Genomic DNA, 19,207 nt, shown 5'->3' on the forward strand with positions numbered 1-19,207 from the left:
GTACTGATATGAACCCGATTAAAAACTCCTGGATCTTCATGAAGGAAAAGCTAAAGAAGAAGCATATTACAACCCAACACCAATTGATTGAGATCAACAATTTGTGGTATCATGATGCTGAATTGAAGTCAAAATGTGCTAAACTTGTATATAGCATGCCACAAAGGATAAAAGACTTATAAAGAATAACGGATTTCATATGAAATAGTAATCTCCGTGTGAGAGATCATTTTCTTGTAAGTATTCCATTTCATTTTTTTGTTTCCAATTTAGATACACACACTGTATAGTGTTTGTATTTAAATGTCACGTACGCATTTGTTTAATTGATATTGAAAAACATGTGCCATGACCACAAGAAATTAGAACAGAGTTACTGAACAGCAATTTGGACTAAGTTCAAATGCGTTTTCTGACGTAATATTGTAAGAACAGTAAAATATTCAGAAACTGAATGTTCAGTCTAATAATTTGAACACGTTTGTATACTTTGGCCAAAAAATACTTGTATATACAATTCCTGGAGCGTCGTGAAGTAACTGGCAACTTCTTTTACGCCTTTGACAGCGTCATTAATGACAAGGTTTAGGTTATGCAAAGCGCAATGAATGCATATAGCTCGTTCCTCAATTTCTTGAAGTCTCTTATGAACACCTGAGTAAGCACTACTCATCACTGCAGTGCCATTATATTCCTGCCCTCTGCATTTTTTTCACAGAAAATCCCATTTCTCCAAATAACAACACTAGATTTGCAAGTTCTAATGAAGTTGGATTTCTTACATGTAAAAATCCTAAATAAACACTTCTTTAAGCTCGACCCGTCTATAAACTTAGTTTCTTAAGTTATCGTTTACTTCTGTAAAATTTACCTAGCGAACAATGAAACTCATTTGATCTTTCTTTGATAAATCTTGAGTCGTATCAGTGATTAATGAGAAAAATGGCACCTTTAATTTCCTTCAACAAATTAACTTCTAAGTTGAAGGATGATTTGATTTTGAATATCATGACGAGATACTTAATCTGGCCTTTGGGTAGACTGACTACCCGGGCCATTGTAGGATCATATTTAGCCAACAACTGTACGAGAAAAAATAAAAAAAATAAAATAAAATAAAAAAAAAAACTATTGTAGCTTAATCATCCTCTTTACTGCCTCTAAATGCTTTTTTGTAATGTGGATGTAATATTGAAAAGTCTCTCCGGAACCTGAGCCCAAAACTTTGCGTCAAATTTCCTTTCACTCTCCAGTGAATCATCAATGGTTTCATTCAGAGCGCTACTAAGCAAATTGTGACCACTTCAGTAACCCTTGCAAGAGACGCAATCTGCAGATAAGCTTATCTTCAAACCCCTCGAAAAGAAGAGACATCTCGTGTGTTGATGTCAGTCCTGGTACCTAATTACTAGGTTCAGGTAATTAAGCTATTGTGAAAAGATCATTCTTTTTCAAGTGTTTAAAAAATTAGTGTTTACAGGCAAAGTTGGGAGGACCTTTAAAAGCCCTTGGGCCGGTGAGGGTCCGGGCTCCCCCGCACCACGGGGTTTTGCGGTTTCTAGATCCATTGTAGGTTTTCTCCCCACCGAACGACACCCCCAGAAATCTACTGTGATACCATTCCCATTCTAGTATATCATATTTATTTAATTGCCGAAATTTCAATGGAAAGTCCTATCATCATCATCAGCGGCAATTTTTCTTTCTCTCAAACCATTTACTGCTATTTAATCATATCTAGTGACGTCAATTGTATTTTGAAAACTTTACACTGGTGTTGTATAGACATACTTATCGATAATATTCTTAAAGAAATACAATTAACTTCATTACCTCACTTCAGTGGATGGCTCGTAGCAGATATAACACTATACAGAAATGCTTAAAATAACTATACAATCAATGCGAATTTACTTGTAATTTATAAAAACAATGCAGATTTGCTGAATGGTGACCTACTTTATGAAATGTTGTGACAATTTAATAAAGGTAGTGACGTATTTCAAAGTTTAAGTTAATATTAGAAATATACTACTACTAATTTAGATTACGAATCATTAATAGGCATGATTTCCAATAGAAGACATTTTTTGAAGCTAATCTTAATTATATTCGACAATATTTATTTGTATAGTAGATATATTTTTTTAAAAATTGAATAAAATTTTTAATACAAGAGAAAAGTTTACACTATCATACATCTTTTTGATTTGTTTACCTTCATGCATGCTCACTAATCAGGTCAATATATAATATTTTAGTGTGAACATTGCGCTAGAAAGTGGTTCCTTAAAGCAACCCTAAATCTCTGTAATATAAGAAAAAGAAAAACTTATGGGATGTTATCTTTTAACTCCCTTAAATAGAAATAGGAGGATGTAGGAAAACTACTTACAATTTTTACATAAGAAACTATAATTATTATTATGAATGTTGCTCATTCTAATCTTTTGAACCATATATAACAAAATGAAATCTAAGTAAAGAAAACTCTTATTATTACTAACCTGTGCTACAGTTTCGGGTATGATGAATTGTCAAAACTTAACACAGATTGGTAATATCAAATGTTTGTTTAGCCATATTTTATTTTTACTTAAATTACCATCACATAATATATTCGGCAAATCACAATTGCAAAAATTATTTAAATTGTTATAACTGAAAAAAAAATATTTAAGAATTAAATTTTGTTTGAGTGGATTGTTAGGATAATTTAATTTTTGATTCTGGTAGAACAATTGGCACAGTTTCTTAGAAATGCAAGTGTTTTCCTATTAATATCAATAGGAAAAAGAATCTTAGTAAAAGTATGAAAACTCATTCTTTTTTTTCTGATAAGTTTTAACTTACATCTTTAGATCCATGAAGAAAACACACCAAAACTTTTCGTTACGAAGTTAAAGGTATATAATATCTAATTTGATAATGTTAGGTTATTTCCTTGAGTCTTATAATTTTGCAAAAGATAGATGTTTTGGTTTCCATGTTAGAAGATTATTGATAACTGGAAGATTCATTTCAGACTCTTAATTGTTTAAGTATTTTTAAACAGGTATACCGTATGTTCTCGATAGTATAAAAAATCTTTATATAAACTTTTCTTTTATTATTTTCCATTGGGCAAGTATTTCTGATTTTTTTCTATTAATTTTTGCCTTGTTACATGCTTTTTTTACGCCTTTCGGTGCTATTGCTAAACTTTATAAGATATTGTTTCTGTTTATTTCTATGCTTGTGTAATTTTATTATTTTGTTGAACTTTTCGTTCTAAATCTCATGGCTAACCTTAGAAGTTATTTTCCTACTTTTTCTCTTTCTGATGTTGTGATTGTTTTCATTATGTACACGGTATGGCGTTGTTGTATTTCCGGAAGTGTCTACCTCATTTCACATATAGGCAGTACGTGTAGTTATGCGGTGTTCTTAGTATTCATTTTATCAGCTCTTTGGTTCTGATACTTGCGGAGAAAAACATGTAACGTGTAACATGTTAGAATTAACCATAAATAATTAATTCTCTGCATATGTTTTTGGCATATGCTCCTGTTTCACTTACTGTTTTAGAATAAAAGTGTTGCTTGCGTATTTCTAAGTGTTTTTAAATTTTATTTTTTAAAATAATGATCTTATATGTTTACATTTTTTCTCACTTTCGTTGTCAAATAGGTGTACTATTGCTAGCTGGTTTGTATGTTTCGTCGATGTCAAGTTGCCTTGCAGCAATGTATGGAACACCCAGGGTTCTACAGTCCATTGCAAATGAAAATGTTATTCCCGGCCTTCAGTGTTTAGGAAAGGGAGTAAGTATTATTAGTGCTCAGGGAGGTAACATGTATACATACCAAATAAATAAATAAAATAAAATAAGGAAAAAATGCAGTTTATAGTTCATAGAATATATAGTATAGGCTTCTGAACTTAGCATTATTCTAGCTTGTATACACATACACACTGAGCCATATTTCTATTGTTAATTATTTTTTATTTTACTTATTTTAAAACATTAGTTCTCAAAGTACGTAAAACATATACGACAGTAGTTTGTTTGTTTGTTGTTTATTTATTTATTTATTTATTAGATAGTCTTCCTGTAATCTAAAATAATTTGGTCTGGTATCTGCTGGATTAGTGATAATTTACTGCACATATTAGTCCGTTTATTGCTTAATTATTATTGTAACCTAGAAACTTTTCCTTTCAGAGAGGTCCAAATAGAGTTCCTGTATATGCTATGGCTGTGGTTGCAGTGGTGACACTAACTTTTATCATCATTGGAGAAATTAACCGTTTAGCACCTATAGTCACCATGCCATTCCTTTTGACGTATGCTTCAATTGATTACTCCTATTTTGCATTGGCACAAACGTTCGAGATAAGAAATAGAAGAGAAGAGAGATTTAGGTAAGTGGTTCATATGTAAATATAGTTTGTACAAAAGTAAAGAAACGAAAAGAAAGTAGTTCATTAAGTAAGTATATTTTGTGCAAGATTTAAGGAAGTTGTTCATTATGTAAGTACAGTTTGTGCAAATGTAAACAAAAGAAAAGATATTAGGAAAGTTGCTCAGTCATGAAAGTATAGTTTGTACAAAAAAAAAGAAAGAAAGAAAAAGGAAAGATTTAGGAATACTGCTGAATTATGTAAGAGTTATTGCCTTGAATTTGTGCAAAAGTAAAGAAAAGAAGAGAGATTTAGAAAAGTGTTCAAAATATGTAAGTATAGTTTATACGAAAGTTAAGTTCAATTTTTTAAATATAGATTGTGAAAATATAGAAAAGAAGAGATTTAGGAAACTTATTCAATTATGTAAGTATAGTTTGTGTGAAAGTAAAGAAAGAAGAGAGATTTAGGAAAGTTCTTTTTTATATATATAAGAATAGTTTGTACAAAAGTGATTCATTATGTAAGTATAGTTTGTGAAAATGAAGAAAACAAGAAAGATATAGAAGAGTTGTTCTTTATATAAGTACTAGCTGAACCTGCGCTCTCTACACAGCGCATCATTCACATATGAGCATGAATCTCCTTGCTATTCCTCACAACATCTGTGAAAGACGTCTTGATAACAATCGGCAATAGATACTGTAAAGGGGAGATTTTTTCGATTACTTTTTCAATATCTCGCACCGTTTGCAAGATTTGAGCCTACTTCCGGTTGGAGTTCTTAATTCATGTATAATCAGTGTTTTCTTTCTTCTTGCATGCGGTATACAGCGGCGCAAATCTGTCTTAAATATTGGCGGGGGGTGACGGGTAAGACCGTTTCCACATTAAGAAATCTGTGGCGTTAAGTCAGGGGAATGAGGGGGAGCCACAGATCTATTGAGATCAAGCGGTCACCAAACATCTCCCTCAAAAATTCAGTCTTGTTGGATTTTTTTTTTTTTTTTTTTGTTTTAAGGTAACAGTAAAGTTTATCAGGCTGGAGAAGAGCTACAAATTGCATGATTATACCCTGGTATGCCTTACTGTCAAGGGTTTCGTTAAGGAAAAAAAGAAAAGAAATCAAACGCACTATTCATCGTCGGGTATTACACACCAAACCCGTAAATTCCGTGAGTGCAATTCATGTAAGATGTGTGGATTTTGTATTGTCCAATATCTATTGGTTTGACTATTGATGAAACTACTAAGGTAAAAATACGCCTCATCACCAAAAACCCATTATCCAATATGTCCATTTCATTATTTTTCTCCTAGTTCATAAATCACTGGCAGTATCTTATTCTTTCAAGAGTGTCTCAGACTGTTCCTGTACGCAATATATTCGATGTGCATGTAGACCTAATTTCTTCGCGGGCTTTTATGGACTCCCGTGCAATATTTCTGTCAACGATGATAATTTACTTAAAGTTTTCCTTGGAGACTGTTTAAGTAAAGCATCTACCGTGTCCATTCCTCGTCCTGTGAATATTGAAGAACGCCTATTTTTCTTGTCAGCGGCACTCCCGTCTTGAAAGCGGCTGATGATTCGCGTTGCTGTTAAGTTGTTTGGCACAGGTGCACCTGGAAATCTTAACTATTCTTTAACGTAATCATATGACTTGCTTCCGAAGTTTCCATCGAGCATAAACACTGACTACGCCATTGGAAACGGCATTATTATTCACAAGCAACACGCCATACCGCACCACTCATTCTGTAAGCAAAATGATGATCATGTGCTCTCTACGCGCACAAACAATTATTGCGTACTGCATACTAACGTCACCTACCGGCAGGTTAGCTAACTATGTAGCCAACATCTAGACAAACACCAATTAACTGAAAAACTGCTACGTAATATCAGTGTACTCAAGACAAATGATACGGGCCACAAATGATCACCCGTTGCAAGTAATTATATATGGAGAAGGTGAAAAAACGAGTAATTATATATTTTCTGTATTTTATTTTAAGGTAGTAATTTCCAGATTTATTTTTCTCTTGAGTAACACTGAACATTTTAATGGTAATAATATTCCATTCTGTTGAATTTGAGGTATAATCTTCGTATATTGTATTTGCAGAGCTCAGGATGTCCAAAGTCCAACATTTGATTCTAGTCAGAAAGGAGGCTATGGAGCTGTTGCAGATAATGTTGATACAATGGGAAGTGATTTAGACAAGTTATTCCCAGAAAGAGTCCAGCACAAGAAAATTACAGTAAGTAGCATTTAACAACATTGAAAATTTTCAGAAGAAAGTCCACAGTATAATAAAACGAAATTGACCAAAACATTAAATATATATTAACACTTGTTACATTGCTGAACCTGTTAGACATCCCCTTCATCAGACACATCATGAAAGATCAATGCATTTGTTATTCGAATTGCTTTCCCATAACGTGTCTGATGAAGGCGATGTTAAGTTGCCCAAAATGTAGCTACTATCCGTAATCAGATAAACGCGTTGACAAATCCAAGCTAGTTTTGTTTATTTTCAGAAAATTAGTTCGAAGAAAACTTTCCAGTAAACGTAGCATATTTATTTAAAAAAAAAAAAATATTTTTCTTAAGTTGTATTCAGATTCCTTCAGTACAATAATTAACGTACAATCCGTGGAGGCTCTTAAAGGAAACCAGATCGGTAAAAAGTAATGTTTTATCTCTAAAAGCTAAGAAAGGAAATTTACCTCATATAATTTACTCCGCTGTATCACAGAAAACTAATTTTCCTTTCCACAGGAATCTCTTCACTTAGTTCCCAGATTATTGTTATACTGAAAAAAATAGGCGTGTTACATGATTGGACCTAGTACAAAATTTCAAAAACAATTAATTGTCCAGCACTTACAAAGTAACAACCAGTTGAGAATGCTCCAAGAGCATTGCCAGAACGAACTTAAAAAGAATGGAGAGATGGAGCGGAAAGGATAACTGTGATTATTCTTACATGTAAAAGTAAATCTTTTTATTCGCACCTTCTTTTGTTTCCTGCAAAAATTCACAAAATATAATTTCTCTATGACTTACAGTTCCCAAGGTAAGTCCCGAAATTCGAATTTTTTTAGCCAATATCTGGGGAACGTTGGCCAGTTAGCCAGTAGCCAGTTGATCAGTGGCATCGGTTACTATTTAGTACCTTAGTATCAAAATGTTGACCATCCTCTCAGTTATTGATCAACACCAATATCATCTTTCAATAACTTATGGTTCCTGAGATGTGGCTCCTTAAATATCTGGAAATCGGCCATTTTTTGGCCAATATCGAGAGAACAGTAAGTCATAGAGAGACGATATAGGTGTTAATCAATACCTAAGAGAATGGTAAAGATTTTGGTACTAAGAGAATGGTAAAGATTTTGGTACCGATATTATTGGTGGCCACTGGCCAAACCAGTAGCCAGTTGGACACTGGCCACCGGTTAATATTTGCTACCAAAATACTTACCATCCTATTAGATATTGATCAACACCAATATCATCTCTGTATGATTTCCGGCTCCCAAGATATGGCTCCTTAATTCTCTGAAAATCGGGCATTTTTTGGCCAATATCTCGGGAACGGTAAGAATGATACGAAAAATTTAATCACTTACATAGTTTTTGATGCTCTATCGAATGCAGGGTTGAAAATTGAAAAAAAAAATCGCAAATAACAGACAGACAGACATAGAGAATTCAGTAACGAACTTTTTAAGTTAGTTGAATATATTATTGAAAGTTCTAATGTTAGAATAAGACAAGGTATGATGTATATTAATAGGTGTAGTAGGTTTATTATAGATAGATTACTAAGCAACTATAATTGGAAGAAGAAAATAAGCACACGTCAAGGAAATTTAAGAAAACACGAGTTATGATAATTGCACTTTCATGTCATTCGACAACAGAACATGTGATAAGCTATCAATATGTAAATTATCACCGACTCAAAACTGTAATAAGGAAGTGAACTTTTTTTTTTTTTTTTTTTTTTTTTTTAACCCACTTTTAAAATATTTATACGTTTGAATATAGTAATATCTACTTTTGACGAAGTACGTATTTTACTGCTTGTTGTTCCTAGAACTATAAATAAAGCTTATTGTTATTTTCATCATGATCGTTATTGTTTTTGCTAGATTTTGATGGTTACACTGTACATTGCTGGGTATTTTGATAGTAAATGCAGTATCATAAATGCTTGCTGTAATCAGTAAAAAGTAGTAAATTCCAACAAGTTCCTAACCTGAGTTATTACGGATGTTTTTCGCACCGTCATTCAGCTAAATATGGTTCACTTTTTTGTCAACATATATCGTTTAAATGTACAAATGATAATAAAATCCAAGTTAAATGAATAAATATATTATTGGTTAGCACTGTTTAGTACTCTCTTGTCTTTTTTCTTCAAGCGACAGCAAAGCTCTGCAACATCAAGTATTATATCGTCTCCTGATGAACATTCAAGTATCAAAAGCGAAGAGATGAATGGTGTCGCAGGGTCCAAACCTGAAACAGTGGTGAAGAGGCAGTTCTCGCGAGATACTCATATTGGTTCCAAAACCAACAACTGGTATTCTTCCCTGTGTAACCGATGGCTTTCTCTCTTTGGAGTAAGTGTACTATATTTAAGTAATATGTGTTAGAAGATAAATAACAGTAGATACAGTTTGCAAGTTGGATTTTTTTTTAAAGATATATCGTGCATAAACTAACTAACTCACTCACTCTATGGCCTATGGAACCCGGAGGTTCAATGCCGCGTTCACAAAAGCTCTCCACTGACTTCTGTCCTTAGCTAACGGCATCCAGTTTCTACTTTATATTCCAATCTCTGCGAGATCCATCTTAATATTGTCCTCCCATCTGCGCCTAGGTCTTCCTAATGGTCGTTTTCCGATTGGTCTTCCAGTCAAGACTTTGAAAGCTTTTCTACTTTCTTACATTCTAGCTACATGACCCGCCCACCTAAGCCTCCTAGACTTGACGATCCTAACAATGTTGGGTAAACGATATAAATTACGTAGTTCCTCGTTATGAAGTTTCCGCCATTCCCCATTCCCGTTCCTCTTGGGTCCGAATATTCGTCTCAGGATCTTGTTCTCAAATACTTTGTCTATGTTCTTCCCTCAGAGTAAGTGACCATGTTTCGCGGCCATACAGAACAACAGGCATGATTATCGTTTTGTATATTTTAAGCTTCAAATTCCTCGACAAAATTCGCGACAAGAGATTTTGAACCGAATAGTAACACGAATTCCCTGCTTTTAGTCGACATTTAATTTCTCTGTGAATATGATTTTCCTCTGTTAATATTGATCCTAGATATTTTAAACTATCCACTTTATCAAAAGTATTATTTAATATTTTAACGCATCCATAATTTGCTGTATTCCAGTCCCGACGCACTTCCATGTATTTAGTTTTCTCTGCATTTACTTCTAAACCTATGTCCCTGCAAGCGTTTAATAAGATCTCTGCATTTCTTTCTATTGTTCTCCTATCATCGCCTATTAAATTTACATCATCAACATATGCCATAACCTGGTGAATACCGTTCAACTGTAGGCCCTGGTTGCTATCTTTGATTTTCCTTACAGCGTATTCCAGAACGAAGTTAAATAATAATGGCGACAACGCATCTCCTTGTTTCAGGCCATTTTCGACGTGAAAACTCGTGGACAAAAAATTTCCTACCCGGACTTTAATTTGGGATTCATTTAAACATAACTTAATTAATCTAATTAGCTTCCTCGGTATTCCAAGTTCTGTAAGAACGATGTATAATGTTTCTCTCCTAACCGAGTCGTACGCCTTTCTAAAATCAATAAATAGTTGATGTACCGGGGTATTGTATTCCCACTGTTTTTCGAGTATTTGGCGAATGGTAAATATTTGGTCGATAGTTGATCGATTTCGTCTAAATCCATACTGATAATTTCCAATAATTTCATCTGCGTATGGGGTCAGTCTTGCTAATAGAATATTTGAAAGGATTTTATAGGATGTTGACAGAAGAGAAATGCCTCGATAATTATTACAGTCAGTTTTGTCTCCTTTCTTGTGAATTGGAATAATGATTGATTGTTTCCACTCTTGTGGCAATTCTTCCTTGTTCCAGATAAGGAGAATGAGTTTGTGTATCTTGTTCCACAATTTTTCGCCTCCAGCTAAAATTAACTCAGCCGGAATTTCATCTACACTTGAAGATTTGTGTTTCTTTAATTTCTTTATAGCGGTTTCTACTTCTATTCGGTTGGGTTCTGGAATATACGGTTCTGCGGTGTGTATCTTCTTTTCTCAACGCACACTAGTTTTTGGTTGCGTGTTAAGCAAATCGTCAAAGAAATCTTTCCATCTATTTAAGATGCTATCCGTGTCAGTGAGAACTGTACCGTCAGATTTCTTTAATATATAAGCACAAGGTTGATAGCCTTTCTTAAATTCGTTGATTCCCTTATGCATGTCCCGAATGTTTTTATTTTTACTATTATCTTCAAGTTCCTTAATTTTAGCTTTCAGAAAATCGCGTTTCTTTATTCTAAAAGTTTTGGAAGTTTTCCACCTGATATCTGCGAAATTTTGTGTAGTTATTTCATTCGGATTTTGTAGCCAGCGTAATTTTGCCTGTTTTCTCTTCTCTGCTACTTTTATGCATTCCTGGTCGAACCATGGTTTGTGCCTACGTATTTCCGCATGTCCCAATTTTTCTTTTGCTGAATTTTTAATGCTATCTCTAATTTCAATCCAGATATCCTCAACACTAGTGCACTCCGAATCTTCTAAAGCCGAGAATCTATTCGAAACTTCAATCTGGTATTTCTCTCTTACCTGGCTCTCTTCTAATTTCTTTAAATTGAATCTCTCCGTTTTCGGACAATGAATATTACCTTTATTCAACGAGAACCTCTCTCGTATTATCGCTGCTACCAGGTAGTGGTCAGTGTCACAATCAGCCCCACTAAACGACCGGACATCAATTATGCTAGATTGCCTTCTTCTATCTACTAAAACGTGATCAATTTGATTATGTGTTTTCCCGTCTGGTGATGTCCAAGTGTATTTATGAACGTCGCGATGTGGGAATTTTGTACTCTTCACGATTAGGGTTTTGGATGTTGCAAAGTTCACGAGTCTAACACCGTTGTCATTACTTTCCTTATGCAGACTTTCGTTCCCTATAATCGGTTTGAAAATATCCTCTCGTCCTACCTTAGCATTGAAACCCCCTAATAGAATTTTCATATGGTATCGCGGGAGTTGGTCAAATATCCGTTCCACTTCTTCGTAAAAACTGTCTTTTGTATCGTCATCCTTATCTTCAGTTGGGGCATGTACATTTAAAACAATAATATCGCACCAGCGTCCCTTAAGAGTAATAAAAGAAAGTCTGTCATTAACAAATTCAACCCGTTTAATTGCTGGTAATATACGTTTATGAACAAAAAACCCTGTTCCTAACTGGTGGTTTTTATTTCCTTCCCCGTAAAAGAACGTAAAATTTCCGGAATTCACAGATCCATTTCCTTCCCACCTAACTTCCTGAACTCCTACTACGTCCATTCTGTATTTCTCTAACTCACTCGTTACGGATTTTAAGGCGCCTGCCTTATAAATAATTGTGCATAAATAATTAAACATTGTTCGAGCCGAAGAAAAGCTATCAGTTATTATTGATAACGAACGACATAGCTTTTAGGGCGATTAAAATGATTTTTTTTTTTATTTATTTTGTCGAAAGCTGCACATGAGAATTTATCCCCCAAGCGTGTAGTTTTGTCCAGTTAGATGTAGTATATAATGTATGTCTTATTTTTGGACAGTATTATATCAATAGTTAAACAGTAAATGATGTTTAGGAGTTATTGTGGACTGTCGCCTTGCTAGTGTTATAATAAAAAAGCTTGATTAAGGCTAAGACTATTTTAGTGCCAGCTTCATCTTTATAAATGGCGTGGTTATCGTGTAGCATCAACTTTTTGATTAAAGAAAAGTAGTTTTTTCTTGATTTTCTCGGATAAATATGGAAGTTTGTCGCTAAGTGTCAAGATGAACCAAAGCTAGATATTGTCGAAGGCAACGTTCTGAGGGAAATCTTTGATCTTTGAGGAAGAGCACTAGCGACTACAGTAAGCGGGGCCACTAAAGTGCGTAAAGAATCATGTAAACAAATCACAGTAATCGGAGCAGTGAATGGGAACAATATTATCCAATAGACAAATCATCATTTACCGATAAATTTACAAAATATACATATCCTTCTGAACGTAGATTCATTTTTGGAATATTTCTTGTGGAAAACAAAAGTAAACCTAACTTTAATATTGAAAGCTAATGTTCCGAAAATCATTCTAATATCCCCAGGATAAGGCTATGCTATAATCAACCTAATTAACTATTATAGGTCTAATAAAAATAAATAAACTTATTTCAATAAGAACAAAGCAATATCCATGTTTTCTAATTGAAAACTTTAATTAAAGTGTGTGACTTAATTAAACCTTACCTTACCTTACCACTTGGCGCTACAGCCCTTGGCCTCTCCCACTATTTGCCTCCACTCTTCCCGATCTCTGCATTTTTCTTTCCATTCTCGAACCTTCAATTTTTCCAAATCACTTTCTACTCCGTCCAGCCATCTGGTTTTTGGCCTTCCTTTTCTTTTGCTGGAGTAGTCTTTCTTTCATGATTTTGTATGGCATCCTCTCGCTTTCCATTCTTATTACATGCCCTAGCCACCTTAGTCTATTCGATTATATAAACCTGACTATATCCTGATTCTCTATTATGTCGTTGATCTCTTCGCTACTTCTGATGACGTAATTAAACATTCAAACTAAATATTCGTTTACCATATTTGCTTAAATACTTGCCAACATGGAAGCAGAAATCATACCTTTTTTTTTTTTTTTTTTGACAACATTACAAAAATCCATGATTTGAATCTTCTATTTTACGAATAAATATGCTCTTACTTCTACGTTAGGAACTTTCATCATATCAGATTCTTTTTTGGGAAATCGATGTTATATCTCTCATGGAACACATCGCTGAAAAATAATTAAAAGACAACTTTAACACATTTAATTATGATTCGTTATTTCACATGTTTTCATAGGAACTCGAATAAAGACTACTATTAAATACTCACTGAAGAATCAATCATTTCGCAAGATCTAAATAGATTAGAAACAAATGAAATAATTGAATCAGTCATTTCGAAAAGGCCATATATACACCAAAGTAAATTGTTGAAGAGAAAGGAAAAAACTTTGGATTGCAAACTCGACGCGTATAATGGCATCGATGATATTGAGGCAATAGTATAGGATATATAACATACTGTGACCAGACAATTGGACTTTTTATAGGGAATGCGCGTTTCTTTGCATACGTCTCTATTTTGCACTAAAATGAAAATGTGGTAGGGGATAGACATATGCCCTTTTCGCAATGACTGATTCAATTAATGAATTGTAAAGGAACTTACATGTTAACTAGAACCGGAACTTTTTGAATCCAAAAGAACTGTGAAAGAACCGGAACTATAAATTGAACGAATAAAATCATGTGTGGCGTAAGTTATAATTGAACCATCGGGATGTATATAGGGCTCTGATAATTAATGTAAACAATGTTATAAAGTTCTAGTTATGAATAATTACAAAAATCTTTCCCTAACCAACAAACTCTGGACTTGAGACGTGGCTACCACATAACACTAAACACCATATATCTGCGTAGTATATCTTGAGAGATTTCTTTATTGCAAATACTACGTGTTAAATAGAAAATTACATCAGCCAAATATCATACTTCTCTAGCTCTCATGTTGAAATTCTCCTTATTTGCAAACCTCTCTAAGTACTACCGTTTGTTTTGTCAATTCTGTAAGTTATTCCTCTACTTTTAACCAGGTAATAACAACAAATTAACCTAATTTTCCTATTAACCTATTTTAACCTGGTAATAACAGTAATAATACCATAAACAGTTATGACAATTATACACTTTTTACTCTATTAACATCATCTCGTCTATACAACCCAACTGTCTAGCTAAAAAGTGAACTGGTTTGTCGTAGGATAGGATGCAATAGTGAACTTTTTTATCTAGAAAGATGAATCTTGGGATTTCTAAACGCGCAATTAGTAAACTTATAAATATATACTAGAGTCATGTAGGCAGAGCAGGACACATCACTGCTAGTATAAAGTCATGAATAAGAATTTCGTAAAGATAAAGATATGGTAAGTGTACGTGATAATGAGTGTGATTTCAGGTTTGACTTTCTGTGGAAGTTCATTAACCTATAGAGCGTGAACATGTAACATGTAACATAAACTAAACTAAAATAAATTAAGTTCTAAACATCTGTTGTCACTATCTTCAGTTTAAAAGTATGGAATGGCTTACCCGTCCTTTCTAACAAGATACAGGACAATATTTCTCTTCATTCGTTAAGCTTATTTCAGGTTACAAAATAGCAGATCATAGTAAAGGCTTACGTTGTAACTTCATTAGACACATATAACTGAAAAGTTAATCCGAGAATACTTGCGTTGTTAGGTAAAATATAATAATTCTTAAGTATTGCTCTGATTGTTGTTACGATAATTAATGTGTCGCATAGATATTGAATAAAAGTAGGATAGGAGGCATTTCTAGCATAGTAATATTGTCAAAAATAATCCAAGTGCAACAATAAATTGAAAATTATTATATTTCACTTAACAACATGAGTTAGGTTTAGCTTAACCTGTGGCTCGTATCTATGGTACGTAGTTGCAATGTAAAGTTTTATTTAAAGGATTTTATGCTTTCCTGTTTGCATTATGTGTGTCAGACAGTTGGTAAAATTTGCTACTTAAAAACGTATATTTTCGTATGCACGCTTCTATTACTGTTTATCTTTCTCTTCCATCAGAACTTTTTGTTGTTTCCAATTTTCGAAGTTATTGTTCGCCAAAGTTATTTGTACTTATATGTTGAACTTATTTATAATCTCAACTCAGTCATTTGCTTTTTCTTTTGAATTATTACTTGAATTTTCCATAATTAAAACATTGCCAAACGAACTTAAAAAGAATGGAGAGAGGGAGTGGAAAGGATAACTGTGATTTTTCCTAGATCTAAAAGTAAATCTTTTTATCCGGGCCTTGTTCTGTTTTTCGAAAAATTCGCAAAATATAATCTCTCCATAACTTACAGTTCCCGAGATATGGCTCCTTAAATCTTCCGAAATTCGAACTCTTTTGGCCAATATCTGGGGAACGGTGGCCAGCTGGCCAGTAGCCAGTTGATCAGTGTCCACCGGTTACTATTTGGTATCAAAGTGTTCACCATCCTCTTAGGTATTGATCAACACCAATACGATCTCTTTGTAACCCAAGATTTAGCTCCTTAAGTCTCCCGAAATCGAAACTATTTTTTGGCCAATATCACGGGAATGGTAAGTCATAGAGGGATTATATTGGTGTTAGTCAATACCTAAGAGGATGGTAAACATTTTGGTACTGATATTAATTGATGGCCAGTGGCCACCGGTTACTATTTGTTACCAAAATATTTACCATCCTCTTAGGTATTGATCAACATCAATATCATTTCTCTATAACGTATGGTTCCCGAGATATGGCTACTTAAATCTCTGGAAATTGGCCGTTTTTTTGGCCAATTTCTCGGGAACGGTAAGAGTGACGTGAAAAATTTAATCATTTTCTCAGATAGTTTTTGATGCTTTATCGGATGCAAGATTCAAAATTGTAAAAATCACAAATAACAGACAGACAGACACACAGACATAAAGAATTCAGTAACGGACTTTTTAAGTTCGTTGAAAATATTTACAGGTATATATCAATTTTAAGTGTCCATATTTAAGGACATGATCACATTCATCTTTCGGTATTATGATAATGATATTGTCTATTACAGTACTTCCGTGATAGCTTTAGTTGTTTGTACCTTTGATATCCGATTTAATAGTATAGCTTATAGTAAAGGTGCTTCAATAGTAACAATATTTTAATCAATTCTAGGCTCTCATAAAGCTGGTCATCATGTTTTTTGTTCATTGGGGTTATGCACTGGCCAATATATTGGTAGTTTTCCTGGTCTGGTTTTATGTTGGACATGCAAATCCTGCTGTAACACCAGGTCTTGCTGCGGAATTCCGCCTTTTCCGTTGGTTGAAGAATTGTTTCCTGCGGCTAATGGGGTAAGTATTTAAAGTTATGTATTTTTGTTTAGAACTTTTAAAAAATAGCTGTTTTTCTGTTCTGGTATTTCCTGTTGTAATACATGTCAGAGCTGTAGATGTAAATATATTAATTTCTTTTAGATAAAGTTTTGTGTTATATTTTTCAATAAGTAAGATAAGACAATTTCTTTCTCTTATTTTTAAGTATCATCACTTAACTTAATAACATTTTAATAATCCTTGCAGCCACCATTAAATACTTCCAAGCTCCAATAATAAATTCTCCTCAAGGGAGCCACAAACACTTCTAAGACTTTCATTAAACCTCTGTAGCAAATCTTTAAATTCATACGGCAATATCTACTTATAAATCAAAATCGCATTATTCTCTTAAACCACCAATATTAGCTTTAACTTAAAAACCTGTAAGCAAGCATATTATCAACTATTTCCTAATTTTCTTTTATTCAGCATATACTGTTATCGGTAATCAGAAAATAGAATATTTTATACACAGACCCACAGTCATATGGTACCCTGGTACATCAATTATTTATTGATTTTAAAAAAGGCTCGGTTAGAGGATAAACATTGTACAACATTCTTACAGAATTTGGAATACCAGAAAAGCTAGTTAGATGAACTTTGACGTAGAGAGTGGCGTGAAACAAGTAGATGCATTGTCGCTATTATTATTCAACTTTGTTTTGAAGTATGTTATAAGGAAAATCAAGGATAGCAACCATGGCCTAGAGCTGAGTAGTATTCATCAAGTTATGGAGCGATGATGTAAATATAATAGGGGATACGAGAACAATAGAAACAAATTAAGAGGTCTTATTAAACGCTTGCAGAAACATGGGTTTAGAAGTAAATGCAGAGAAAACTATATACATGGAACTTCGACGGGATCTTAATACTGCATATTATGGATGCGTTAAAATATCAAATAATACTTTCAACACAATGAATACTTTCAGATATCTAGAATCAGTATTAAAAGACCAAAACCATATTCACGATGAAATTAAATGTCGACTAAAAGCAGGGAATTCGTGTTATTATTCAGTTCAAAATCTTTCGTCGTCACAAATTCTATCGAGGAATTTGAAGATTAAAATATATAAAACGATAATCATGCCTATTGTACTGTATGGTTGCGAAACATGGTTGCTTACTCTGAAGGAAGAACGCAGACTCAAAATATTTGTGAATAAAATCCTGAAATGAATATTCGGACCCAAGAAGAACGGGAATGGGGAATGGCGGAAACTTCATAAAGAAGAACTGCATAATTCATACCGTTTACCAGACATTGTTGGGGTCATCAAGTCTAAGAGGCTGTGGTGGGCAGGTCATGTTTCCAGAATGAAAGAAAGTAGGAACGGTTTCAAAGTTTTAACTGGTAATCCAATCGGGAAACGATCCCTAGCTAGACCTAGGCGCAGATGGGAGGACAATATTAAGACGGACTTCGCAGAAATAGGAATACAAATTAGAAAGGGATCAATTTGGCTAAGGACATAAGTCAATGGAGAGCTTTTGTGAACCCGGCATTGAACCTCCGAGTTCCATAAGCCATATAAATAGTTAGTTAAACTCATAGTATCTTCTTTGGTCTCAGGCTTTTCATTATGTAACGTATTCTCTGTCCACGGTTGGTTTTCATGTATACAAAACCAACCATGTTGGTTCTCATGTGTTATGATTGTACTGTTTTAATAAGACTTATATTTAAATGTGTCTCAATTAATATCCAGTGTTCTTGGAATTAATGTAGAATCATGATAGACGCAAAGAAACTACCCAAATAGGATATTCATATGCAAGTTATAATAGTTTAGCTAATATCTCTAAGGAAAGGTTTTGTTTATTTTCGTATTCCTCTGGGACTGTGTTTTTTTAGCCGCATCTTTAGAGAATATGAATGGAGTATTTTATGAGTCAGGTTGGTAATGAATGACTTGTGTTTTTGATTCGAAGAAGTCGACGTTCAGTTTTTGTCTATAATTATTTATGTTGCAGTATCAATGAATTGACACTTTATATAATAGGTAAACGAAATGAAATAAGAATATTTATTCTTTTAGGGTTTGTGCCTCACGAATTTAAGAATTATGATAAAATTATTATTATAGCTAATGGTGTTGAATTAAATACTTAGTTAATGGTAATTTTGTTAAACCAAGAAGCATACCTTAGTCCTTGGTTAATGGTAATTTTGTTAAACCAAGAAGTATACCTTAGTCGCTTATCCAAGATTCCTATAGTTGATGTGTACGTAATCATTACCTCGTCTAGTAAACTGTTCAATTTACCATTGTTTCAATAATATGTCTATCAATATTTAATCTTTACTTTCTTCTTGGTTAATTATACATATACTTGACTGCTTGTTAGATGCGTGACTGGAGAAGTATTTGTATGATTTCCTTTCTTCTTATAAATATCATTTCTTGAAAAATGTTTCTTTTCTAGTTAATAGGCAGTGTGCGAATTGAATATTTTTTCCAGGGAGTATGGGTGAATTTTTCTCATATCTGCACCGAACTATACACATACATACATACACTATATATAATATAATATAGTA

At 33.5% G+C, this 19,207-nt stretch overlaps 1 protein-coding gene across 3 annotated transcripts in view; it reads left to right on the forward strand.

Annotated features, from left to right (window-relative positions):
- LOC145683869 (solute carrier family 12 member 8) overlaps positions 1-19,207 on the forward strand; it is a 268,916-nt gene that overhangs the window by 246,360 nt on the left and 3,349 nt on the right. For all 3 annotated transcript variants that reach the window (XM_081755491.1, XM_081755492.1, XM_081755490.1), the window contains 5 exons: positions 3,670-3,803; positions 4,205-4,404; positions 6,513-6,648; positions 8,825-9,025; positions 16,454-16,632. In XM_081755491.1, the coding sequence (XP_081611617.1) occupies positions 3,670-3,803; positions 4,205-4,404; positions 6,513-6,648; positions 8,825-9,025; positions 16,454-16,632 (850 nt within the window). The remainder of the gene's footprint in view (positions 1-3,669; positions 3,804-4,204; positions 4,405-6,512; positions 6,649-8,824; positions 9,026-16,453; positions 16,633-19,207) is intronic.

The sequence above is a fragment of the Thermobia domestica genome, chromosome 4 (genome assembly GCF_964235325.1).
Source record: "Thermobia domestica chromosome 4, izTheDome1.hap1.1, whole genome shotgun sequence".
NCBI lineage: Eukaryota > Metazoa > Arthropoda > Insecta > Zygentoma > Lepismatidae > Thermobia > Thermobia domestica.